Source organism: Peromyscus californicus, unplaced genomic scaffold (assembly GCF_007827085.1).
Source record: "Peromyscus californicus insignis strain IS unplaced genomic scaffold, ASM782708v3 Scaffold_20__1_contigs__length_68692818, whole genome shotgun sequence".
NCBI lineage: Eukaryota > Metazoa > Chordata > Mammalia > Rodentia > Cricetidae > Peromyscus > Peromyscus californicus.
The window spans coordinates 62,427,380-62,454,231 of record NW_026294503.1 but is presented as its reverse complement, the minus strand read 5'-3'; the positions used below and the strand labels follow the sequence as shown (position 1 = coordinate 62,454,231).

General features: G+C 51.0%; 1 protein-coding gene and 1 long non-coding RNA gene across 2 annotated transcripts; one reads left to right on the top strand and one right to left on the bottom strand.

The window, feature by feature from the left end:
* Nucleotides 1–5,742: 5,742 nt before the first annotated feature.
* LOC128117021 (uncharacterized) lies at nt 5,743–11,190 on the bottom strand. The gene is made up of 3 exons (XR_008220683.1): nt 9,408–11,190; nt 8,183–8,316; nt 5,743–5,818 (listed from the first exon to the last, which is right to left on the bottom strand). It is a non-coding gene; the product is annotated as an uncharacterized LOC128117021 (long non-coding RNA).
* Endou (endonuclease, poly(U) specific) lies at nt 5,813–26,342 on the top strand. The gene is made up of 10 exons (XM_052748798.1): nt 5,813–6,941; nt 12,248–12,370; nt 16,258–16,320; nt 16,773–16,910; nt 17,359–17,530; nt 17,925–18,124; nt 23,060–23,173; nt 23,820–23,926; nt 24,590–24,732; nt 25,512–26,342. The coding sequence occupies exons 1-10, from the start codon at nt 6,887–6,889 to the stop codon at nt 25,630–25,632; spliced, it is 1,236 nt and encodes a 411-aa protein (XP_052604758.1). The 5' UTR covers nt 5,813–6,886; the 3' UTR covers nt 25,633–26,342.
* Nucleotides 26,343–26,852: the final 510 nt, after the last annotated feature.

The window sequence follows — 26,852 nt, the reverse complement described above, 5'->3', positions numbered from 1 at the left end:
ACCCGAAGGTGAGGCTTGCAGCCCAGGGCAGGGAGTTGTGTCCCTCCTACTGGTGATGAAACTTGACTATGCTGGGAAGCCACAAGGCTCAGCTGCTCAGGAGCATTATCCCTCCCAGGCCTGAGGGGACTTCCTTGCAGGGGCAGGAGCCTTGATGGGGCAGAAGGGGTGGATGGAACACAGAGGGCGGAGCTTTGGGACCCCTAGAAGCAAAGAGAAAGCTTGAGCTAAGTGTGCCGGGTGCTATGGATTCTGCTCGCTCTGCAGGTGGAGCCTGGCCAGTGGGGGGCTCAGATGAGTTGTTAGAAAACAGTATACTTCCACAGAAGGGTGCACAGCCCCAGATCAAGAGCACCCCGAGTAGGAGTCCTGCTGAGTTGTTCTCCCCACAAAGGGGTTCTGTACTTTATAGCCTCGCATTCTTATATGCTCTGCTACCCTGGAAGTGATGCAGTTGATAAGTAAAGTGTCCTTTGTCTCCTACAAGCTAAGTTTTAAAGAGCCCACAACCTTTGCTACCTCTTAGGTATTGTCCTTCCCCAAAGCCCGAGTTTATGGGTGGGTCTCCAAGTCTGCCTGGGTGCATGGGTGGGTAGGTGACTGCTTGCTTTTCTACTGTTTGATCTGGGTTGTCTAGAGAAAGCCTTATTATATAGATGTATAGCGTAGGGACAGTCTAATGAATATTTCTAGAGGTCACTTGGGAACAAATAGAATTGCTCCTAGGCAATAGCCGTAGAGGGGTCCTGGGGTGAGGCCCAGGGTGTTACTTGGAGAGAGGGGGTGCTGCAGCAGCTTGGGGAATCACAGGACGGGAATCAGGGGGGCAAGGCAGAGCCAGGCTCACTGGACTCTGCCAGGAAGACCCGAGATGCACCCAGTGTTCTGCAAGGAGAGCCCAGGGGTGGAAAGGCCCCTCGGGTGCCTCTTCTCTGTGTCTTGTCTTCACACCAAGCAGCTTCAGGTGACTACAGCTAATGGTATGCCACAGTAGTGTGAGGGACAGTGGCCCTCCAGGGAGCAAGCGAAGGCTGCAGGCTGCACCTCAGAAGTCGGAAGTAGGGCTCTAAGCAGGTGAGTGAGGCACTGGAACTCACTGAAGGGCCGTTGGACCCCAGCACCAAAATACAAGAAAGAGTCTTCATTTTTACACTTAAAATTTACATGTATTTTTTAATACATATCATGCTGTATGTCTTTTAAATCTCTCCTCCCTCTCTCTCTCTCTCTCTCTCTCTCTCTCTCTCTCTCTCTCTCTCTCTCTCTCAGAGAGGCTTTCCTTAACCATCCGGTATAAATTGAGTCTCCTCTCACTGGAGACTAGGTCTCAAATATTCTAGACTGGCCTTGAATTTGACATGTAGCTGAGGATGATTGCAAATTTCCTTTAAGGATTGATTGGTTTGTGTGTTTCTTATTTGTATATAAGTGCACTTGTGTGAGTTTATGTGCCCAGAGAAACTCGTGGAGGTCAGGAGAGGCCGTCAGATCCCCTGGAACTGGGGTGAGTGACAGGCAGTTGTGAGTTACCATGTGGGTCCCAGGAACCAAGCCCAGGTCCTCTACAAGAGCACTAAACACTCTTTTCTTTTTCTTCTCAACATATATTAATCATATACAACAACTGGTTTCATTATGGCATTTTCATTCATATATATATATATATATAAATAATTTTTTTTATCATAATCACCCCATTACCCTGTCTTGTTCCCCTTTCACTCCTACTAAACTTAGAACTTCTGATCCTCCTGCCGCTGCCTCCAGAGTGCTGGACTCACGGACACTCACCTTGTGCTCAGTTTATGAGGTGCTTAGGATGGGCTCTAGGACTCATGTGCCTACTGAGTCACATCCCCGGCCCCTACCTTATTCTTTAAAGATTACTTACCTAGTTCTGTTACATGCTAGGCACTGTAACATACAGGTTCGAGTATTAAGTCATCCAGTCTGGATGGCAGCCTGGTCAGGGTCTTGCTTCCCTTATTTTGCATCTGTAAGGGAAACTGAGGACTGAGAGGTCAGGGAAATTGCCCAGGGTTGTTGTACAGGTGGCGAAAGGTTCGCAGAGGTGACCTGGCTTCAGGACCAGTGAGTGTCCTCGAACTGTGTCCTGGTGGCCCAAATCAGAGCCTTAAATACCATTACCCCAGCGTCTCCCATCTCTCAGATGCCAAGCAGCTCACCTTGCACCTGCTCTGCCGACATGTCTGGCACAGTGACTCTTCATTCTTACCATCTGCTAGCTGCATGAACGAACGTATGACTACCCGAGGAAGGCGAAATTCCTCATAACCTGACTCCCTAGCTCAATAATCACGGTCATTTGGACAGAGTAGGTCTTCATGCGTGGATCAGGAACCGCTCCTGCCAGTCCGGTGTCCCGTCCCCATCTTTAGGAAGCCAGAGCGGAGCAGTTCTCCCGTGCCAACACACCTGGGGCAAGAAGCTGGTGAGGTGCCACCTGCCAGCACCTGGCTCCTGCTCAGCCTAGGGCACGTCTCTTCCTTTGTTTGTCTCACCTTGCTCACAGCCTCGCTGTCTCCTGGAGGCCGCTTATCTCTGTCTGCCAGGTCCATCCACATCTTTGCGTGTGCTGAGCCTAGGTGCTTTCCAAAGCGGGCGGAGGACCTGTAATTGCAATTTCACTTCATCATCACTGTTGAGGAGTAGAATACAAACACTGGCGCAGTTGCCTCCCATTCTGCAAGTGTTGCAAGTCATTACTCTGGAACCCAAAAAAAGTGTATCAAGTTAGGTCATAAATGTAGAAGCATCCTGGGATTCTGTCTATCCCTGTGTCGGCCACTCCTTGAAGCTTGAAGTGCCAAGATTAATACACAAATGGTGTGTTAGTTAGTTTGATGTTGCTCTAGCAAAGCCCTGGACAATGGGTAAGGTTACAAGGAGAAGAAGTGTCGATTTTTGTTGTTGTTTTTGGGTGTCTTGAGACCAAGTTTCACTATGCACCGTTTAACAAACATTCGTCTTGATACTTAACATTTTCTTGCCTCAACCTCTAGAGTGCCGGGATTTTAGGCATGCTATGTCCGGCTTAGGAAAGAGGTTCGAGGCTAGAAGTGCAGGATGGAGTGGTTCCATTGTTGCAGTCTTTGGTGAGGACCCAGTGGTACAGGGGATCATCAGGAAGAGCTGGTAGAGACCAGACATCTGAGCTCTAGACAAGGCGGAGAGGCCAGGCTTCCTTCTTGTATCACAGCCCCCCTGGGGAGAACTAGCCATCAGGGTCCTCCGGGAACTCCCTTAATCCCTTCTGCTGACAGCGTCCCAGTGACCTCCCACGTGCTCTGCCTCCAAAGACCCACCACCTCTCCATCAACACACCTGGAACAAACCTCCACACCGCTAGCCCTCGAGGGACATGCTACAACCCAGCCATCGCAGGGGGCTTAGAGTTTAGGTTCCACCCACGATTTCCATTGGCCACAAATTTATAGGCCAGGAGGCTCTTCCCTGGCATGTAGACCCCAGTACTTGGGAGATGGAAGATCAGGAATTCAAGGTCATCCTTGGCTTCACAGTGAGTTCAAGGTCAGCCTGGGCTACAGGAGACCCTGGGTCAAAAACAAACACATGCATACACACAAACAAATGCACACATAATAGCTAAGGAAGTTTTTTCTTTCTTTCTTAATTTTTTTGGTTTTTCGAGACAGGGTTTCTCTGTGCAGCTTTGGAGCCTGTCCTGGATCTCACTCTGTAGCCCAGGCTGGCCTCGAACTCACAGAGATCCGCCTGCCTCTGCCTCCCGAGTGCTGGGATTAAAGGTGTGCACCACCACCGCCTGGCCTAGGAAGTTCTTTCTTATAAAAATACAGCTTCAGCGTGGATCCCTGAACCCCACTTCCACCCAGTCCTTTCAGTGCAGACTCTGCAGTCTTCACGGCCCGGGACAATCCACCTGCTGCCTCTGTTTTGCTAATGTCTCCCCTCAAGTCCTTAGTGACGAGGGACAAGGTGGAAGACTGCCCAGTTCCTTCATGCATTGATATGTGACTTCCTGGACACATATTGACAGTTAGCTAATGCAAGTGGGATGGCTGTACCGAGCCGCCAAGAAGACTTGGGATCCCTATCTCAAGGAATTTCAGAGATAAGCTAGAGAAACAGCTGGAGGGGTAAAAGGTTAGGTGGCAGCGCAGGGGTTAGCTGGTACCCTGGAAGAGGTGACTGATGTGCCAAAGGCACATCTGGAACAGAGTCTATGGCAGAAGGGTCCCTGGAGACTGGAGGATGAGCGGTAGATGGACAGCCAGTGAGCCGAGGGCGTTTTAGCAGAGGTCAGCGTGGGTGAGGCTAGCTGAACCATATGCACAGACCGGGACTCTGAGATGAGTGTGCCCAGGCGGTTAAGTGTGGTGCTGAAAGTCGGGCTGCCCCCAGACTTCAAAGGAACAAGTGGAAGGCCGAGTGTGCTGTGTAACGTTCAAACTGCTGTAGGAGAGAAACCACATGTGCGCCGTTGTGAGCCATAGTGAGATCAGATGTAGATGACTGTGCTGGGCCTTCCTTCTAGGGCCAGAAGACTCTTGGGCTGCAGCCTAGACAGCCGGCATCTTTAGGTGTTGGGGTCCCTTTGGAAGCTGAACCTGGGGTGCCCTTGGAAATGTAATCCAGACCTCCTGGAGCTGGCCCAGCTGGAAGTTCTTCCAGGCTCTGCTCCCTGTTGATGTTACTTGGTTTTGGTTTCACAGGACCAACATGGTGGAGTAGGCTGGGCTGGGGGCGTATATCCCCTTTTATATTCCTGGGGCCAGTCTGTCTCTCTCAACCCTCGGATCCTGCCAGGTCATGGCTCCCAGTGGTAGCCCAGTGAGCCCAAGGATGAGTGAACTACTTCTGGGATCATGAGTCCACGGTACCAGCAGAAGTCAATATTTCAGGAAGGCCCGAGCCCATGAGCTGGGGAGGTGGCTTGCTGTGAAGATGTGAGAACCTTAGTTAGGATCCCCAGAATGCATGGAAAGGCCAAACACAGTTAGTGTCTGAATTTGCAATCCCGGAACCCCTCTGGGGATAATGGGAGGTGGTACAGACAGGAAAGTCCCTGGAAGCTCACAGGATGGTCATCCTGGAAAACACAGTGCTGGAGAGATGGCTCAGCGGTTAAGCGCACTGACTGCTCTTCCAGAGGACCCAGGTTCTATTCCCAGCACCCACATGGCAGCTCACAACTGTCTGTAACTCCAGTTCCAGGGGACCCAACCCCCATGGCAAAACACCAATGTACATAAGGTAAAAAATAAAAAAAAAATCTAAAAAAAAATCACTTGACAGGACACCCACTTCCCACATCTCTGACAGCCCCCTGCCCCCTGCCCCCTGGCCCTGGCGGACTCAGCCTCTTCCCCCTCCTCCACACCACCACAAAGGCCACACTGTGCCAGCTCCACTTCAGCATCTCTGGTGACACTCTTTTCCCATCACCCTTTATCAGGCGTCTTCCTGCGCTCCTTCCCCACGTGGGTCCCCAGTCTTCTGGAGTTTCCATGGAAAGAGCTCCCTGGAAAGAACTTGTCAAGATGGAAGCCTATGTGAGCATCTAGCTGAGGGAGAACCAAGGACGAGGAGCAGCGGGGTTCCTGTCTAGATGGGCGAGCAGAGAGAGAAACCTGTTGGAGATGCATTGCTTTCTCTGTGTGCGTGTGTATGGATACATACGAGCATCGGTCTCAGTTAGGGTTTCAATTGCCATGATAAAACACCACAACCAAAAGCGACTTGAAGAGGCAAGGGTTTATTTCATCTTCGAATTCTCAGGTCACAATTCATCCTCGAGGGAAGTCAGGACAGGAACCTGAAGGTAGGAACCGAAGAAGAAGCCATGAAGGAACACTGCTCAGTGGCTTGCTGCCCATGACTTTTTCAGCCCCATTTCTTATACAACCCAGGACCACTTGCCCGAGTGTGGCACTGCCCACAGTGGGCTGGGCCCTCCCACATCAATCATCAACCAAGAAAATGCCCTCCAGATTTGCCTACAGGCCAATCCTATGGTGGTATTTTCTTAATTAAGATTCCTTCTTCTCAGATGACCTTAGCTTGTATCGAGTTGACATAAAAACTAGCCAGCACGGAATCTGAGTTCCTCCACTAATCATCTCTGTATGAATGAGTTGATGAATGCTCAATTAGTGACTTGATATCCCCCCATATTCCTTATCAATTTTTATCTATACCAGCACATCTCAGGTTATAAAGTCCTAAGGGTTGGGAATGAGATCTCTGAGAGATGAACAGTCTGAAGAGGATGTTCCCCAACCTCCCCAGTGGTGAAGACATTCAAGTGTAAGTCCAGTAAGCACTTGGGATTATGGAAGGGGTTTCTACACTGTGTGTGACATGGAACTATATGACCACAGTAATTCCTTGAATCCCAACGAATCTCAATCTAGACTTGCGGTTCCTGGCCAGCCAGGTCTGTGATGGGAGGCAGGTGGGTGTAGGCCACCCGGAGATGAGCACATCAGTGTCCCTAACTTGAATGAAGAACCTGCCAAACTAGGTCCATCTTGCTGCGTCTGCTAGTGTGGCCTATTTTCTAGGTACAAATAGCAAGCATTACCTGCTTTAAACATCTGGCATTACCTGCCTGCTTAGTCACCTTTTCTCTGGCTTCAAACAGCTGTGGGGCCCCACCTCCTCCCCACCTCCTCCCCACCTCCTCCCCACCTCCTCTCCACCTCCCATCCATCTGTGATCCATTCCCTCCCTCTTCCTTCCTGGAGGGATCTAGACACACCAGATCCACAAGTCCTGATGTCTTTAAAAGGATCTGCCTGGGGAATAAGGTTCATCTGAGTACTGTGACAGACACCTTGATTGTAGTGGGAAGTCCCACGGCCAGTCTGTGGCAGCTGGCATCATGAAGGCCTGTGTCTCCCTGCTGGTGGCCATGCTCTGTGGCCTGGCCTGGGCTGGTAAGTCATTCTCTGGCGGGCACGGGTGTCAGATGGGTTGCTTAAAGGCCCGAGGGCTGGGGCACTCGACAGAGGTTAAATGCTGTCCTAACCCACTGGACCACTTTGACCTGTCCTTGGTTGAGGTTACAGGATCTGTGTCTCTGAGGTTGGCTGGTGATGTGAGGAATTGCAGAGCTGAGGCCTTGGGGGATCAGAGCAGAGCTGAGGCCTTGGGGGATCAGAGCTACCATCACTAGAATAACCAGACGCCACACTTGGCCAAGCTTTTATTTTCCCCGGGGCCACGACATGGTGTAAGAGGGAAGGAGGTTGCTGAGTTGGGATTGCCTGGTTACCCTTCGACACTCCCTCCTCTGCTGCCTGGCCATAGGTGGGCGTTAGGAGGTGGGTGGGCTCGGGAGGAAAGCCCCTGACTCAGAGATGAACCCTGTCCCATTTGGGACTACACACATGGTTAGAGGAATGGGTTTTGTCCCAGGTTAGGGGAGCTGACTAGTGGAGAGAAGGGATGTGGCCTGCACTTTCGGGGAGTGCCGGCAAAGGAGGCAGGTGCTGGAAAAGGAAAGGGATGCTTTCCTGTTAGTAACTGTGCAAAAAGCTGCTGCTGCTGCTGCTGCTGCTGTGTTAATTAGTGATTAGTGGGTGGTAGGAGGAGGGCGGCAAGGGAGAGGGCTGAGCGGAGGGGTGTGGGCAGCATCCTCCTCTGCCCCAGGAGAGTCAGAGTTCCTGCAGTTCCGCCCTCCCAGGGTGCTCCTGCCTTGGACTGTTGAAAGGCTCAAAGGAGGTAGAGCGGGAGGACCAAGCCAGGGCTCGGCCCATTGGAACTTGTCAGGGTTTTTTTTTTTTTGGTTTTTTCAAGACAGGGTTTCTCTGTGTAGCTTTGCGCCTTTCCTGGGACTCACTTGGTAGCCCAGGCTGGCCTCGAACTCATGGAGATCCGCCTGTCTCTGCCTCCTGAGTGCTGGGATTAAAGGCGTGCGCCACCACCGCCCGGCCCTTGTCAGGGTTTTAACACGACTGTTTCTAGGAGGAGCTGACTGCTGGTGTCATTCCCCATCAGGGTGTGTAAAGGGAGAAGACCCTAAGTGTGATTTCTAAACAGAAAAGCCGTTGAGGAAAAAGCTGTTCCCATGGCTCTCCACACTGCATGCACCTCTTTGAGGACTCCGCTCTGCCTGGGTCCTGGGTCTAGAAAGGAAGAGGAGGAGAGGGAAGGGTAGGTAGGCATGGGACCTTACCTCAGGTCTGCTCATTGAAGGAACGGAGGAGGGCGTGTGGGACTAACCAGGGTGGCAGGGTGGTCAGAGGGCTGGGGATATGCCAGCCCCAGGAGAGGACTGCACAGGAGGCATCCGGTCCTCGGAGGAGGTCCCTGAGGGTGAAAGCGTTGGTTAGCCTCTGCTGTGAGGTGGATGGGAAGTGAGGTAGAGTGCAGATACACCAGGAGGTAGCAGAGAATCTCTGCTGCTGTGTTGTTTTTAACAAAATTTCAATCTTTTGATTTTACCGGTAAAGACTCGGGAGTCAGTTGAGTTTCATGAGTCTTGATAGAGATGGCGTAGGAGAAAAAGGAAGGCTTCTGGGACATCGGTGGAGGAGAAAGGTCAGCTGGGTGCTTTCTCTGCCTCTCCGAGCTAGCAGGCTTTCACCCCAGCATCTGGCTCCCGAGTCTCTACTGGTAAAATCGAATGATTGAGATGTTGTTAAAAACAACACTCCTGTTAGTTCTATCCTAGCATCCAGCACCTTTAGACTTGGATACCCAAGGATGAGCCACACCAGGAGTCGTGGTCAGGTGCAGGCCATGATCTATCAGCCAGGTGCCTCCCAAGGCCTTGGCTGTTTCCAGTGAACAGAGGCAGGAAGCTGGTCTTGGAGATGAAGGTTTTGGTTCACTAGGTTTGGTTTCCATGGAAATAACATCTGGGATTCCCTGAGAGACAAACGTGTGAGGATGCTTCAGTTGTCAAAGGGCCCGAGGGCTGACATACAGGGATCCTGTGTCCATCCAGGCTTGGTGCCAGCCTTTCCTGACGGGCAGCGGAGAAAGAGTGTGAAGGTTGTGGTGTGCTGAGGTCTGAGAGGATGCAGAGAAATGTAGCTTTTCACAGGGGAAGGAATCAGAGTTCTGAAGGCAGAGGGGTAGGAAAATCTGAGCCTGAGAGGAGAGGCAGAAGTGAAGAAAAGCAGAGGAAAGGGAGAGATGGGGCGGAGGCTCAAGGGGCAGAGGCTGCCGGAGTAGGGATGAGGGCTCTGGCCTGGTGAGCGAGGCCTATACAAAGGCTCTGTGTCAAAGGGAGACACTGGGTGGGGGCCCGGAGTCAGAATGAGGAGTCATCTAGTGTCGCCAGGACAGCACAGGGAGGTTCCTGTAATGAAAACTCCCACCTGCGCCTGCCACCCCCATGTCCCAAGGTTACCTTGAGGCAAAAAAAAAAAAAAAAAAAAAAAAAAAAAACTCACGGAGGAATGTGAGACCTGCTGGCATCAGGTTCTTACTGGGGACAAAGTTCCGAGGCAGAGATGACAAATCCACGCAGCATGGGCCAGTGGGAGTCCTCTCCTGAACTCCATGGCCAGCTATTCACTTGTCCTTCTCAATCCCTGCCAGTCCTCAAACAGAGCAAATTCCATTCTTGGACTCTGCCTCCGTGGCCCATTAAGAACAAGACCCCCACTTGCTTACATTCTCTCCCTCTGGACTCTGGGTGTTCTGCCAGGCTGGTGAGGCAAGCAGCTGACCCAGCCTTCCTCCTGCACTGAACACTTTTTCTTAAGACCTTAGCATTTAGGTGCCAAGAGAGACGACTTAAGATTCATGAAGGGTTCCCTGTGTGCTTGGATGGGAAAGTGGCCTTGGGCTTGGCCTCCTTTAGGACAATCTACCGGACCAAGGCCCTGTCTTCCTGGATATGTTGGAGGCCCTGCACACGATATGCAATGGCCTCAGGACCTGGTTTAACCTTGACCTAACACCTCTCTGATGCAAAGGATAGACTTATGATGACGAATGGTGTCAGCTGGTAAACCACCCCGAAGCACGTGTGCTAACAACCCAGCTCACAGCATGGCCCAGTGGAACTGGGGGAGGGAGTCAGGCAATGTAGTTTACGGACAGGTTCCCTAACTGGGGATGATTGCTGAAGCCAGTCTGGATATTTGCCATCTCCAATATGGACATGGAATGTGGCCATTGTTTATTTACATAACAAAGACTGAAATGGCTCTATTCTGTGTCACACCCCACAGGAAGCGCTTTGCCAAGGTTAACTCATTTACTTTTTTTTTTTTTCTTCCCGGAGCTGAGGACCGAACCCAGGACCTTGTGCTTGCTAGGCAAGTGCTCTACCTCTGAGCTAAATCCCCGACCCCAACTCATTTACTTCTTATGCATATCCTATGAGATAGACTCTAATTTTTTCCTATTTCTTTTTTTGTTTGTTTGTTTTTTTGTTTTTCGAGACAGGGTTTCTCTGTGTAGTCCTGGCTGTCTTGGAACTCGCTTTGTAGACCAGGCTGGCCTCGAACTCACTGAGGTCCTCCTGTCTCTGCCTCCCAAGTGCTAGGAATAAAGATGTGCTCCACCACTGCCCAGCTTATTTTTTCCTATTTCTACAGATAAGGGACCAGAGGCACAGAAAGTAAAATAACTTGCCCAAGATCACACAGCTGAATACCATTATAACCAAGATTCCAGCTCAGGCAGCTGGGTACCAGAGTCCAGCTTCTCTTGCTGTGTACCCCTCATTAGGCATGACGTAATCCCAACCCCAAGTCTAACCTGAGACAAAACTCAGATCTGGTGCTGGTACATGCTCAGCTCTAAATTGAGTTTAATCTTACTCCATTCCTTACCCAAATAGCAATACAAAATTGTTATGTTATCGATCAGCTTAGCACAAACTCCTCCCCACTGTCGCTCTATATTCAAGGCCAATACCAGCCCTGGTCTAAGTTAGGTTTGTATTTCCTCATTGGCCCAATCCAGATGCTCATGGCAGTTCTGACTCTTGTGGTCGTTTTTTTGTTTGTTTGGTTTGGTTTGTTTTTGTTTTTGTCTTTTTTTTTGTGGTGTTTTTGTTTTTGAGACAAGATTCTCTGTGTAACAGCCCTAGCTGCCCTAGAAGTCACTCTGTAGACCAAGCTGGCCTCGAACTCAGAGATCTGCCTGCCTCTACCTCCTGAGGGCCAGCCTGTTCTACAGAGTGAGTTCTAGGACAGCCAGGGTTACACAGAGAAGCCCTGCCTAAAAAAAAAACAAAAAAAAAAAAAACAAAAAAAAAAAAACAACAACAACAACAAAAAAAACCAAAAAACCCAAAACAAAACAAAAGTTCTGGTCATATGCCCCTTGTGACCAAAAGCTTGCTTCTGTAAACGGTTTGTCTGGAGCGAGGGATGTGGTCTGTGGTTGCATAACAGAATCCTGTCCCAAAGCCCAGTTCTCACCCACATCGGCCTCATTCCCCACCCAAGCACAGAATGCATTCCAGCGGCTGGAAGGAGCAGAGCTGTGACATGGGGAAATCGGGTGCAGAAGAAAGGGTGAAGGAGGGAGAATGAAGAACAGCGGGGGGAGGGGCAGAGAGGGGTGGCCTAGGGAGTGGGGGACGCACTACTGCAGCAGCAGCGGGGCTCTTCCTCTACAGGACAGGCCCAGGACCCTCGTCCTGGCCGCAGACCTCTTTCTTCAGCCTGTTGGCAGTTTAAAATCTGAGACATTTTCACCCCCCAGTGAAGGTTTCTTTTGGCAGTCTGGAGGCTCTGGCTACATCTCTTGTGGCTGGGAAGCGGCTGTGGACTCCAGCCAGGCTATCCCTGTTGAGTTTGTGACAATCGTTTTATTTCTCACATGGCGCTTCTTTGCTTGTTTCCATCACTGGGCCCTCCAACAGGCACCTGAGTCTGAGCTCCTGGTTGGTGCTCTGAGCCCAGGTCCTCCTGGTTGGTGCTCTGAGCCCAGGTCCTCCTGGTTGGTGCTCTGAGCCCAGGTCCTCCTGGTTGGTGCTCTGAGCCCAGGTCCTCCTGGTTGGTGCTCTGAGCCCAGGTCCTCCTGGTTGGTGCTCTTGAGCCCAGGTCCTCCTGGTTGGTGCTCTTGAGCCCAGGTCCTCCTGGTTGGTGCTCCGAGCCTAGGTCCTGCCAGGCAGGCTAAGAGTGGGGAAGGCCTATACTGAGTTGGGAGGCATGCTTGTCCTGTAGGCAGCAATGACCTGCTTTTTCCTTCCCTGAGACCTCTTGCACGGGCAGTCTTGGTGAAGCCTGGGATTCCTGAAGCGCTGAATTGGCCGTCTTGACCCTCATAGGAAGCCTGGAGTCGTGTGCATCTCGCTGCAATGAGAAATTTAACCGGGATGCTGTCTGCCAGTGTGATCGCCGATGTCCCCAGCATGACGACTGCTGTGATGACTATGGGCGTCTGTGCAATGGTGAGGTACCTTGTGGGTTGAAGGCTTGGGAGGCACAGCAGGCCAGGCTGTGGACAAGTCCGGACCGGTGTCCAGAAGTCCAGAGCAAGGCCAGTGACCGAGGAGAGGGTTCCAGGTCTCAGTAGGAGAGTGTGGAGGGCAGAGACAAGGGTCGTCGCTAGTCTCAGGTCTTCTAGGAAGTTCCTAAATTAAAGTAGGGCAGATGCTATTGACCTGAGGATCCGAGGGAACAATCAGGATTAACAATATCTTGAGCAGGGCTGGAGAGATGGCTCAGAGGTTAAGAGCCCTGGCTGCTCTTCCAGAGGTCCTGAGTTCAAGTCCCAGCAACCACATGGTGGCTCACAACCACCTGCATTGAGATCTGGTGCCCTCTTCTGGCCTGCAGGCATACATGCAGGCAGAACATTGTACACATAATACATAAATAAATCTTAAAACAAAACAGAAAGCAATATCTTGAAAGTTTAAGTAACAAAATGATACTTTAGCACATATGATATTGTTCACTCTTTTTTTTTTTTTTTTTTTTTGGTTTTTCGAGACAGGGTTTCTCTGTGTAGCTTTGCGCCTTTCCTGGAACTCGCTTTGGAGACCAGGCTGGCCTTGAACTCACAGAGATCCCCCTGGCTCTGCCTCCCGAGTGCTGGGATTAAAGGCGTGCGCCACCACCGCCCGGCATGATATTGTTCACTCTTAGTCACACTGGAAAGAACACACGTAAACGGTAGGCAGCACTCAGCAGCACTCACAACCTGAGTGACGTGGGGAGGACTGTAGGGCCGCTGTGACTGTCATAGCACAGACCATGCCTCTCCAGGGAGGGACCTGAGCAGTCCCTGCTTTACACTGGCCTTCCCATGCAGGACTGGTGGCCCACACCTCCAATCCCAGCACTCTAGGAGGCAGAGGCAGGTGGATCTCTGTGAGCTCCAGGCCAGCCTGGTCTACAGAGGGAGTTCCAGGCCTGCCAGGGATGCATAGTGAGAACCTGTCTCAAAATAAGAACAAAACAAAACAAACAACAAGGCCTGCCTTTCCCCAAACGGCCATCGGTTTCTCCACAGGCACAGACGTAAGTGCATTTCCCCCCTCTGTACCAGGGATCGGGCCACGGGTCTCAGATATACGAGGCAGGCGCTCCTCCGCTGAGCTGTATTCTCAGCTCATTTTCTGCTTTTTTCTTTTGAGACAGGATATAACTAAGTCCCCGAGGTCAGCTCTGAGCTCCCTGCGTAGCACAAGCTGTCCTTGAACTCGTGATCCTCCTGCTTTAGCCTAGCCAAGTGGGTAGGGCAGCAGGCCCAGCGAGGGGAACGTTTGACGAATCATTTTGTACATCCCCTGTCACTGATATGGGCAGCTGCAGGCCACTTGACGCTGGGAACCCATCTTCCCCTGGAGGGGCAACTGCTCTTAACTGTCGGGCCGTCTCTCCAGCCCTTGAAAACTCATTTTCTGGCGGGCTCCTCCTCTAGTTCGTTGTTTCGCATCCAAGGAGAGTAAGGAAAGGCTGATAAGGGGCCAGCACCGTAAAGGAATGTGAACGTATTAATTTGAGAAATTAAATAAGGTGAGGACGACTCTAGAAAGCGGGAGGGGGCTCCACGGGTCAGGGATACGACCATGTCGCCTTGTTCCCCACTTGGTGACCTCTTATGAGACGTAGATTGGAACTGAGGTCATTTTTACTGAGACTGGTAAGTCTGAGCGCATGGCAGGCCCCAACCAGTGAGAAGTTCACATACCTTATGCGGGGTTCTTTGGCCCGACAGGAAAGGTCATCTGTGTTCATGGTCCAATCAAGGGAGTGGTCACATGTCTCATGATCCACAATGGGCCCCGCCTTTCCTTCCTTCCAGGAGCTAAGAATGCCTGTCTCAAGGCTAGCACGTTTCCCATGGTCCCCTTCTGCCCATCGCCTCTGCAGCCCGCCTGTCCTCTTGGCTGCCGCCGCCGATGGCTTCTTTTCCCAGCCCAGTTGCTGCTGCCTTTTGATCTGGGTTCAGCTCAGCCCCTCTCCTAAAAGTAGAAAAGGAAATGCTCAGGAGAGGCATTTTGTTGGGTTTAATGTCACAGCCCCAGGACAGGTAGGTGTCTCCCCCTAGCTCATGAAGCCTGATGTTATAACTGGAGGAGAAGGGGTGTTGGCTCCAGTCACAGCAAACCTCCCACGCAGCTAAAGCGTGGTGTTGACTCTAGACACTGCATCCATCGTCCCTTTGAGATCCTTACAATCATTCCTTCCTCTGCTCGGGACTCCTTTACGCCTGCGAGACTTTTATGTGACTCTGGGCACACAGCTATAAAAAGCAAGCCGGGCGGTGGTGGCGCACGCCTTTAATCCCAGCACTCGGGAGGCAGAGCCAGGCGGATCTCTGTGAGTTCGAGGCCAGCCTGGGCTACCAAGTGAGTTCCAGGACAGGCGCAAAGCTACACAGAGAAACCCTGTCTCGAAAAACCAAAAAAAAAAAAAAAAAAAAAAAAAAAAAAAAGCAGGTATACATATCGAACATTTACTGTTACAGCCATATATGACAGTGCAGGCCTGTAACCCCTAGCATCTGGGAAGTAGAAACAGAAGGCCTAGGAGTTCAAGGCCATCCTCAGCTACCTAGTGAGTTCAGAGCCAGCCTGGGCTACCTGAGGGCCTGTCTCACACAACATTAAAACAAAGGACACTGCAATTCGTAACAGACCGCAGTTCTTCACCAGAGCAGACCTGTGCTGGCGGTGATTGTTGGCCTTGGGTGGTGTGACCACATGTGCAGTGCATACTGTATGTTCAGAACCAAAGATGCAGAGAGGTCACATGACACACGATTCCTGCCATAACACCTCAGATTCATTACATGTTTGATTTTTGGGGTTTAATTTTTGGCCATTGCCTGCTCAGAAACATTTTACTGTTGGCAAATTCTTCATGACCCCACATTCAGCTATATGACCCTGTATGAGGCTGTGACCCACCGTTAAGCTGGGTTAGGCCAGCAGGGGAAATGTCTACCTCTGGCTTGGGGAGAGATTGTGGTAGAGTCAGCTGAGTTCATAGACACTTGTGAATTCACAAAGTGCGGTGCAAACTCTTTGAAATGGACATGCCTGGGACAGTGGCTTCCGGAGCTGGAGTGAGTAGCTGCCGTGATCAAGTAGTTTCCTCCACACGCTGGAGCTGGCATGGGGCTAGAGTGGCTAGCTGTTTCATGAACCTTTAACCTGAGCATCTAAGACATCGAGAGAGAGAACGAACAGCTGCCAGTTAGGGAGTCAAACCGCCCATCCCCCGCTGCTTTACAGGAAAACATCTGAAGGACGGCTTGCAGTAAGAACTAGAACATATCCCTACCATTAACAGTGATTTTGAGCAGATTTTTACAGTGCTTCAACAATACTTAACACCTGCCCAGCCCACCCCCAGGGAGAGGTGGGTCTCCCCTCAACTCTCTTAATAGGAACAGGATGTTCTGAATGGAGAGCCTTGTCATTTGGAGAATGCTGAAATGCTCTATTCATATGTGGTAACTCAAATTGGTTTTCAGTCCAGAAGGGACTCCCCCGCCTCTTCCTCCTCTTTTTACATACTTTTCTTTTTAGTTCTTTTGAGCACAGTGAACATCAAATGACAAAATGGTAGGAAATTTGTCACGGGGGCGGGGGGTGGGGGGGGTGGGGTGGGGTGGGGGGGAGAATATTTTTGTTTTTCCTAAGTTTTCAGTAATCGGACCCTGGAAATACCTTCCATTTTCAGCCCTCAGCATTCAGTGTCAGAGGTTTGTCCACATACCCTTTCCATATACATGCTTGCCTCGAGGTGGGAACCCGGAACCAGGGCCGAAGCTGGAGGGAACTCCTGGGATGGCTGGTAACTTTATTTTCCTACATTACAGCTGAAGAAGGCCCCCCAGAGCCCAAGGCATTCCTGGATCCAGAGGATGAGATCCCAGCCAGCTGTAAGCCTGAACCCCAGATAGGACAGCAGGGGTATCAAGGGGAGAGGGTGCCACATCAGAGGCAAGGACCCAGCCCTAAGCCGGAAGAACGAGGCTGGATCTGCCCAGGGGAGACGCTGGTGTGATCCACACCGCCAAGGGGGAGGGGTGGCCAGGAAAGCATCTGAGGCCTGGGGAGGGAAGTGGAAGAGGTTTTATTTTTAGAGTGGGGAGATTATAAAAACAAGAGGCAGAGAGCAGAGCCCTACATCAGAAAGCAAAGGACTTCCTGACTGCAGGGTGTGCAGAGGCTTAAGCTGACCCCCCCAGCCCCCCCTCGCCTCCCCCAGGAGACCTTTAGCAGGGAGCCCAGCTGTGGGTGTGGGTAGAAGGTTTGGACCTTAGGCTCCTAACACACCCTCTAGAGGTTGCCAAGAACACACATACACACACCCTCTTTTCTGTCCTCTTAGACCTGTACTCTGCACCAAACTCCTGCCAGGGCCGCTGCCGGGAAGCCTATGACAGGCACCACCCTTGCCACTGCAATGACCGATGCCAAGAGTTCGGGAACTGCTGTGAAGATTTTGACAGCCTGTGTGGTGACCACGGTCAGTCTGCTCCGTCAGCGTAGCCCCAGACGCACAGGAACTCTCCGGAGTTCTCCCGGTGTGGTCCTTGGACCCGCAACACCAGGAGCATCTGAGAACCCTTAGGAGAAGCGAGCAGACCTAGGCCTGGGCCCCAGACCTTCTGCCCAGAAACTCTGGACTGGGCTCTAAACCTTCCAGGGGATTCTGATGCCTGCCTCAGTTCGAGACCTTTCTTAGTGCAAAAGGGCGCTATGGACTTTCTGTGCGTACCATGGCAACAGAGCACACGATGGCCTTAAGGGTCTTTTACTGTCCTGCCCTCTAACTGCAAAGCGTTGGGTGGTGTTCTCCCTCACTGGAAAAAAATTTCCAGAAGGGGCCAAGAGGTGGATGCCATTGATCTTCAGACAGTTGGTAACCTGCCTCCCTCTGCCTCTCAGACCTTCCCTCTCCCAATTCCTCTTAGAGGGCTTCTCCCATAGCAGCGACGCCATAACCAACGAGGAACTCCAGAGTATCTCTGAGGTGATCTACAGGGTAGATACCAATAAAGCCCAGAAGGAAGACATTGTCCTCAACAGTCAAAACCGTGTCTCCCCGTCAGAGACAGGAAACCGAGTGGATCGTTGCCCCGAGCCGTGAGTGCCTCTCACTAGTTCCAACCCTTCACCCTATCTCTCCTCCACACGCGCTTCCTTTGATGCCTCAGATCTTGCCCCTCAAGTCAAGCAAGCTCAAAGGGAGAAGGGGGAAAAAATTAATGTTCAGAAACAAAGAAATCATCTTGAGGGTAGGTGGGTGTACAGCCAGAAGGTTTCTGTGGCTGGCCAGGCTAAGGATAATGCTGATCTTCCAAGGGGTGACGTGAAAGAAGACAGACTTCATAGCTGGCTTTCAAAAGCACCCCAAGTTGCCTTTGCTCCTGAACCCTGAGCCCATCTCTGTGTGCTGCCCCTGCCTGTCTAGAAGATTCTGGGAGAGTTTTTACTGCATGTTCAGGCCTCTTAATGGGTCTCCATCCATTTGCCGCAGGCTCTTTACTTACGTCAACGAGCAGCTCTTCTCCAAGCCCACCTATGCAGCTTTTATCAACCTGCTCAACAATTATCAGCGGGCCACGGGCCATGGGGAACACTTCAGTGCCCAGCAGCTGGAGGAGCAGGCTGTCTTCCTCAGGGAGGTCATGAAGACAGCTGTCATGAAGGAGCTCTATGGCTTTCTCCATCACCAAAGTGAGTGAGCCTTCCCGGCTGCACAAGGCTGTGGGGTGAGGTGTGTCTCCAGGAGAGGTCTCTGGTGGTGGTGGCGGCAGCGGCGGTGGTGTCGGAGCAGGTAATGGAGCTGGGGGCACTGTATGGAAGCCAGTAACAGCCAGAAAGGGTCAAGGACAAGGCTAGAAGGAAACTTCAGAGATGGGGGCCCCAGCAGGAGATGAGGGACCTTCTGGCTGGCTTGCTTGCTTAGATTACCCATCTTTTGACTGAATGTCAGTCATTTTGTGAGTTTCCTACCTTCTGAAGGGAACAAGCCCCCCACCCCATCTCTACCCCCACTCTGGACACTTTTTAGTCATCTCATGGATCCCAGAGTCACGTCAGAAGCCGTACATTTGAGTAAGTGGAGTTCTCCACGCCTCCTTCTCCTGGGCAGCAACAGAGACTCAGCAGAGCCCAAGGAGTACCATTCTGTTAGGAAGTGGTCTGGGCGGACCACCTCCAGACACAGATCCATGCAAATCAGACCAAAAAAGGTTTTGGCTTTGGGACTTATTGGCTCTGGGTTCTGTTTGTTAGTGTCTTCCAGATTCCTTCCCTGAACGCTGGCAAGCTGGACTCTGTCTCAGAGGCAGATCTGTATAGGTCTCCCTCCATGTCCCTGGGGACCGAATCCAGACAAACCTGCTACTTTCTGTCTGCAACCTTAGACAACAGAGTTACTAACGCTGTTGTTAGAGGTGAACCGCCTGCGGGATTCTCTAAGACACATGCGATCCTGTGATGCCCTCTGGTGTCTGCTCCGTGGTAAACACACGGCAGACAGGTGGTTCTCAGCTTTCCTCATGCTGCGACCCTTTAGTACAGTTCCTCATGCTGTAGTGACCCCCCCCAACCATAGAATCATTTTTGTTGCTACTTTGTAGCTGTAATTTTGCTACTGTTTTGAATCGTATGTAAATGTTTTTGGAGACAGAGACTTGCCATCAGGGTGTCGACCCACAGTTTTCGAACCAGGAGACGTTATTATAAGCCCTTGGTTTTCAGCAAGAGAACAGACATCTAGCCAGCCTGGAAGACCAAGTGAGCAAGGAGCCAGAAGTTGCCTTCCAGTACCCAGAACAGGCTTCCCAGCACTCATCCCCTTTCCCTCGCCCACATCCCACTAGCCTGCTACATTTACGAAAGCCCCAATGGTTCACGATGCATCTCATCAGAGTTTGAGAGATCGGACACAGCCCAAAATAGCTCAGACAGACAGACTTGGTTTGGCACTTGGTTCTGTTACCACTGGTGTGAGTCCGGTGTTAGAGTTGAAGGGCGTCCCCCAAATGTCACGTATTAAAACCGTAATCTCTAGTGCCGTGCGTTAATGCTAGCTAGAGGTGGAAACTTTGGGACGTGACTCTAACTACGGATTCATGGAGTATCAAGAGTACTCTGTCAGAGAATCGGCTCTCTTTAGTATGCTTGCTTTGCCTGGCCCTTCTCACATGCCAGCCCTTGCTACTTGATTTCCTAGACTCCAGAATGTGAGCTAACCAAACTTGTGTTCAGTATAAATTACACGGTTGCAGGGATATGGTTTTAGCAACACGCGGCAGGCTATGCACATGAGCAGTGCCGTCGTGACCTCTCCTGGTCTTTATCTGTGACTTAAGGGCTTTGAAGATTGATGCTTCCAAAGCATCAAAGAAGGACACCCAGCAAGTACTAATAAGGGTAACTATTTGGTCTGTGAAACGGCTCTGTTCGTGTCCACTCTGTCTTGTTTTCCAACAGTGTTTTAAGTCCTTGAAAGGAGAGAATATTCCTGGTATCTGTTTTGGATCCTCCACACAATTCTGGAAGTCCTGATTTAAAACTTCAGCTCTGACCTTTTCTTGGGGCTCAGTGGCCTTTTCAACAGCCCCGCTCGGCTATCTGTTATTTACATAACACAGTGTAAAGAGAACTCACTGTTCCTCCTATTCTCAGACCTGCTCCTCTCTAGGTCGGCTCATCCTCTAATCACCAGGACAATCCATCCAGTTCTCATGCAAAAAGCCCAGGAGTTAGGGATGTATCTGTGTCGGTGTGTTTATGCGTGTGTATGTGTATCTGCGTGTGTGCGTGCGTGCGTGCGTGTGTGTGTGTGTGTGTGTGTGTGTGTGTGTGTGTGTGTGTGTGTAGATTAGATCTAGATTGGTTTCTGCATGCTAGGCAGTCAGTTTACCACTGAGCTTGCAACCCCAGCCCAGCAGATAGACTTGATTTTTCTGTTTCCCCGACTCTCATTTCCCGGTCAGTAATGTCCATCTCTTCCACTTTCAAAACATATTCCAGATGTGCTTGCCTCTTCCCTTTCTTCTCTGCTGCTGCCGGTGAGAGTTACCACCAGCTTACTACAGACAAACCATTAGCTTTAAAACTGGTCCCTCTGCTTTTGCCTGTGTGACCCCCATTAAACCTTAGTTGCATACACAGCCAGGGTGGCCCTTTAAACCAAGTTCATGCCACATAATTGCCCCTCACCCCCCAAGACCCCTTCATCTTCTATGTCTTAGTTAGGTTTCTCTTGCTGTGACAGAACACCATAACCAAAAACAGCTTGGGAAGGAAAGGGATTATTTCATCTTGCACTTCAAGTAACAGCTCATCACTGAGCGAAGTCAGAGCAGGAACCTGGAGGCAAGATTTGGCTAAAAAACCATGGAGGACCACTGCTCACTCACTTATTGTGTATACTCTTTTATACACCCCAGGACCACCTGCCCAGGAGTGGCGCTGTCCACAGTGGACTGGGCTTTTCCACATCAATCATCAATTAAGAAAATGCAGCCAGGTGGCGGTGGCCCGCACCTTTAATTCCAGCACTTGGGAGGCAGAGGCAGGTAGATCTCTGTGAGTTAGAGGCCAGCCTGGTCTACAGAGTGAGTTCCAGGAGAGCCAGGGCTACACAGAGAAACCCTGTCTCGAAAAATAAGCAAACATACAAATAGAAAATGCCTCACAGGCTTGCCTACATGCCAATCTGACGGAGGCATTTTCTCAGCTGTGGTCCCCCTTCTCAGCTGACTCTACAGCTTGAGTGAATTGGCAAAAAACCAAACAGGCCATTGTCCACCACAAAGAGACCATCGAGTTGTAACAGGTCCATCTTTAGAGCCACACTGCGTGGGCCCAAGCACAGAGGCTAACAGTGTGTGTCCTCTCGCCTGAGTTTTGTAAATTTTGTCTGACTCGGTTTCCTTGTCTCTGAGTTCAGGTTGCTTAGCGTCATTAATTATGTGAAGATTCAGCATCGCTGTGCAGAAGCATTTGAAACGGCACTGAGAATGCAGCAAATGCTCCCCAGAGCCTCGGTATTCCTCTATTATTACTAGTCGGAGTGGGTCTGACCTCCTCGAAGGCTCTGAGCGCTGCCTCCTTCTCAGACTCTCTCCCTCCTGCTCACTGTGCTCTGGAAATGTTTCCTTAGAATCTTTTGGAGAAGTCCTTATCTTTCGGGTGTCTGGTCAGTGCCCCCCTCCCCAAGTTTTTGCCTTGGGTCCTTGAACTCATGACCCTCCCGCCTCTACTTCCTAAGTACTAGGATTACAGGAGTGTGTGAGCACCCATCTGGTGCCTCCTTCTTCTCCAGGTCCCGTGTCTTAGTGTGTATTATGCTGATGTAACAAACTATCAGCCTGGGGAATTTATAACACAGGAATATATTGGTTTATAGTTCTAGAAATGGTGGGGCAGCATCTCCCAAGAGCCTCAGTGCCGTGACATCCGTGCAGGAATGCAGAGAAAGGCAGAAGAGCTGAGTTTATTTTTGTTGTTGCTTATTTTTAGAAAGGGTCTTTTGTGATCCATGCTAGCCCTGAACTCGTTGTATACTGAGGGTGACCTTCAGCTTCCAAGGGACTACAGGCTTTACTATCACACCCAGCTCTAAACTCATCTTTTTAAACTTTAAAATTTAAAGGAAATCATCCACTCAGTGAGGACCCCCACAGAATGGCATTAATTCAGTCGTTGGACAGAACCTCATAGCCCAATCACCGTTTTTTTGTTTTTGTTTTTGTTTTTCCAAGACAGGATTTCTCTGTGTAGCTTTGGGGCCTATCCTGGAACTTGCTTTGTAGACCAGGCTGGCCTTGAACTCACAGAGATCCGCCTGGCTCTGCTTCCCGAGTGCTGAGATTAAAGGCATATGTCACCACAACCCAGCTCCAATAACTGTTTTTTTGTTTGTTTGTCTGTTTATTTTTTTAGACAGGGTCTCTCTCTATAACTCTGACTGTACTGGAACTCACTGTATCAACCAGGCTGGCCTCAAACTCACAGAGATCCGCCTGCCTCTGCCTCCCGAGTGCTGGGATTAAAGGTGTGCGCCATAGCACCCTGCTCCCTAATTATTTCTGGAGGTCCTACATCTTAATTTTGTTATAGGAGTTATTAAGTTCCTAGCAAGCTTTAGAGAGGCCAGATGTGATGGCACACCCCTTTAATCCCAGCACTTGGGAGGCAGAAGTAGGCAGAGCTCTATGAATTCAAGGCCAGTCTGGTTTATATATCACATTCTGGAACAGCCAGGGCTACCTAATGAGACCCTATCTAAAACCAACAATACCCTAAACCCCAAACCACACAACACACGGTATTCCTGGCTCCCACCTCCTCCTCTAGTTGTTATGGGGTAGTCTTCATATTTATCTGAGATATCATTTATTATTTCTGTTTATTATTCATGCCTTTCCCTGCAATGCAAACTGTAGAGACAGACTGTCTTTGGGGTGTGTGTGTGTGTGGGGGGGGGTGTGTGGATGTGTGTGTACTCCTCGGGCCCTTGACTGTGCAGAATGAGCATCTGGTCACATTTGTTGAACCCCCATCTCTCCTGATGCACCGGGGCAGGTACTCTCCCTTGCTTCCCGGGACTGACCCACTTCCTCGCCAAAGAGTCTTTTGTTTTTCTCTCCACAGACCGCTACAGCTCCGAACAAGAGTTCGTGGACGATCTGAGGAACATGTGGTTTGGGCTCTACTCAAGAGGCAGTGAAGAAGGAGATTCGAGCGGCTTTGAACACGTCTTCTCGGGTAGGCTCGCTCTGCTTGGTGGGGAAGAGAGGGAGGGACAAAAATGAAGGGGAACGCTTCTGCTTAGGGGCTGGTCAGCCCTGAGCATTGGTGAACAGGCAGACGAGCACCGGGCAGCGAGGGACTCCCAGGTCAGGTATGAAGGGCATCTGAGAAGTCATGACCGTCTCTCTAGAGTGTCTAAGAGGGAAAGGAAACCAGTCCTGGTGCTCCCAGGGTTCCATCTAGTATGAGCAAGTGTTTGCTGGCGTGTCTGCCTCTGAGCAGCTTTCTGCTTCCATGGCTGGGTTAGGGGCTTCCTACAGAGGCTATTGTGTCCCGTCATCCTTAAGGTTCCCACCGAGCCTAGCTTGATCCTGCAGAAACAGTCAGAGGAGTATGCCAGAGCAGAGGATTGTCGAGGAGGAGGAGGAGGAGGAGGAGGAGGAGGAGGAGGAGGAGGAGTCTCCTGAGGTCTTGAGCCAAAAAGAGAGAACAGCCATATGAGGGTGTCAGGCAAGGGGCCAAGGAAGCAGCTGAATCGTCTGGAAGTCAGAGTCTGGAGATGGGAGACAGGCTTGGCATGGAATGGTAGAAAGGGGACTCGGGGGGAGGGAGGGGGATGGGAAGGCGGCCCAGACCACCCACTTTGGACTCTTTATTACAGGCGAAGTGAAAAAGGGCAAGGTCACTGGCTTCCACAACTGGATCCGCTTCTACCTGCAGGAGAAGGAGGGTCTGCTTGACTATTACAGTCACAACTACGATGGGCCTGTGAGTGTCTGGGCTGGAGGGGCCTCCCGGGTGCCCAGACTTCCCGCTCTTCCTCTGGCTTCCAAGCAATCGGACTTGCTTCTCACTCTGGCCCTCCACAGCCACCCAAGAGTGAATATGGATACCATATCCTCATCTGCTAGAGAGCAGATTTCCACCCCAAGTCCCAACAGTGAAGCCTCTAAAACTGCCAGGGACAGGAGACAGAGGGTACCACATCCAGGTGGGAGGCCAAGGCCCGATTCTTAGACCAGAGAACAAAGCATGTGTTTACTCCCTGCCTGAACGTCCTTAGAGGGTGGCAGGAATGTCCACCCTGGCTAACTGAGCTAAGCTCCACGTTTCATATGAAACTTTTGCTGCCCTATTCCAGGAAATGATTTGGGGCAATGAACTGGCTTCTTGCATGTGGAGGGCCATAGGGAACAGCTGTGTCCCTGCACTCCGGGTGGATCATGTGGATGTTACTCTGACCTCATTGCCACTGGTAGCTTCAGACAGGGGGTCTGACTGGGACTCGGACACTTTGCAGGGTACTCTGTCCTGTCTATCTCTTTAAAGAAGCCAGTGTCTCCAGAAGGCTCCTCAAGGACCCCCATAAACACTAGCTGACTGTGGGCGCCGGGTTCTATCACGTGACCTTTGCCGTTCTTTCTCCTGCAGTGGGATTCCTACCCTGATGTCCTAGCCATGCAGTTCAACTGGGATGGCTATTACAAGGAAGTGGGCTCAGCTTTCATTGGCAGCAGCCCTGAGTTCGAGTTCGCCCTCTACTCTCTGTGCTTCATCACCAGGCCAGGCAAAAAGTGAGTATGGGGGTGACCAAGGGACTAGAGCAGTAGGGGGGCCTCCAACTATCATCATCTCGGATGGCGTCTTGAGTCCGCCACTCCGGCTGGGAAGGTCGGAGGAATTACTGTTCTGACCTTCGACAGTGAAGTGGTTCCATTAGACTGGTAGCTGCCGGTCTTCATCCGAGCAGCAGAATCATCTACCTTCCTTCCTTCCTCTTCAAGTGAAGCATCCAGGATCTTAAGCTACCGAGATGTCAGCATTGCAGTTGACCTGGATCCCTGAGCCCCCATTGGCTGTTTGGGAGAACCAGAGTCCCAAAGAGAACAGTTGATAATAACTGGCCTCTGTCACTTGAGAATTTGTTTGGGTCCTAATACTTTATTTATTTATTTTTGTGGGAGGGGCTTTGTCTCACTATGTAGCCGGGGTTACAGATCCTCTTGCCTCACAATCTCTTGAGTGCTGGGTTTACGGACACGTTCCAAAGTGCCTGGTCCTATGACTTCCAAAGCAGAAAGCAAACCCCTAATTTCTGAAGCACTCGAATTGAGGCGTTCAGAATACTTCTCTGGGAAGGATGAGGAGCATGGTCCCATAGGCAGAGAGACACCGAGGTCCGGATTTGGAAAGCTTGCTGAACACAGGGAGTTGGGGTAGAGGCTCCGGGATGCAGGCGACGGTCTGGGAGGCTGGAACCCTTCTGCTGGGGATGACTAGGTCTTTCACATCTGGAACAGAGGTGGGTGAAGTGGTGGGTTCTGCTGATTTGATGCACTGTCTTTCCCTACAGGTGCCACTTAAGCCTGGGTGGCTATCCTTTGGCCATCCAGACCTACACCTGGGATAAGACCACCTATGGAAACGGCAAGAAGTACATCGCCACAGCCTACATAGTGTCTTCCACCCAATAGAGCTCACGGCCAGATGGGTTATGAGGGCAGAGGGCCAAGCCGGATCCAGGTGCTATTTGCTCTGTACTGGGGAGGGGAGGGAGGAGTCTGGGAGGAACCCCAAAGCCCAGTTTTATGAAAGAGATCTCAAATCTAGAAATGCCCATGTGGGAGAGAAAAAAAAAGATACAATTAGAAAAATGTAGAGAATCAGTCAAACCTTTGTCTTTCTGTATCTTAGCAACATGAACTAGGAAATAGAGCCCCTCTCTGTCTGGAAAAGGTAGCAACCTTGGAGAATTCTTTACAGTATAGTGGGGCCGTGAGTAAGTCCTTGGCCTCACATTTCCCTCTAATGTGAAGGGGAGGGGTCTTCCCCCTTTCCTGCTCGGGGCTTGGGGAGAGGGTGATGAGACAGTATTATGACTGTGACAGTGTCTTCAGCTGTTCATAGGAAGAACAGGCGGTAGAAATTTGGGATTTCCAAACGGCTGTCACTGCTCACAGCCCTGTGCTGGGCCCCAAAGAAGCCAGCCTTAGACCCAAGCACGAGAATCTTAGGGAACCAAATCTGTGACAGTGCAGAGTTAGGGCTGGGGGGTAAGTGGGCTCGGGCAGGTGGCCTCCTCCATCCTAGATGTCTGTGTGGCCACCTCAGCATCTGTTTCTAGAAGTTTCCCACTTGCAGATGTTTAGTGCAGTTACAGACAGGTGTGTTTTGATCCCACATAGTGCTTTGTTTTGTTTGGAAAGGATCCCCGCACGGGAGGGAGATCGAACGTCAAAGGAAGAAAAGAACCTATAAGTTGGTGTCGCTGACAATCTACTAATGTTTATCCAGCTGCCATACTTTGAGACATTCTAGGCTGGGAGAAGAGGGACCCTGGGTTTCCCATTTCAATCTCTGTGATGTATTTATTCCCCCACTGATCCTTGGGAGCCAGATGTGGCCCCACAGAGCCAGGCTTGTACCACAGCTTAAAGGCATCACGTTTCCAATTAAAGCCACTGGAGAACCCCTGAAATGTGTTTCATCCCTGTATACATGGACTCTGGCTGTCAGTCTTCCGGCCTCCGCCCTGGAGCAGGCACGGAGGTCTTTGCAGCCTGGCTCACAGAATGCGGAATCTGTGTGAAGCCCGAGGCTCAGCAAGACTCTGTGACCAGGAGGAAGACAGACTTCTTCCCGGTACCCCTGTGACACAAATAAAGAGCATCACACGTGGGGTGTGAGGGAGGAA

Bases quoted from the DNA above. Each gene is read 5' to 3' on its own strand.
- Endou (XM_052748798.1), top strand. From the start codon at position 6,887: ATGAAGGCCTGTGTCTCCCTGCTGGTGGCCATGCTCTGTGGCCTGGCC. The intron at 23,174-23,819 runs GTAGGCTCGCTC...TCTTTATTACAG, and splicing joins CTTTGAACACGTCTTCTCGG to GCGAAGTGAAAAAGGGCAAG. The intron at 23,927-24,589 runs GTGAGTGTCTGG...TTTCTCCTGCAG, and splicing joins GTCACAACTACGATGGGCCT to TGGGATTCCTACCCTGATGT.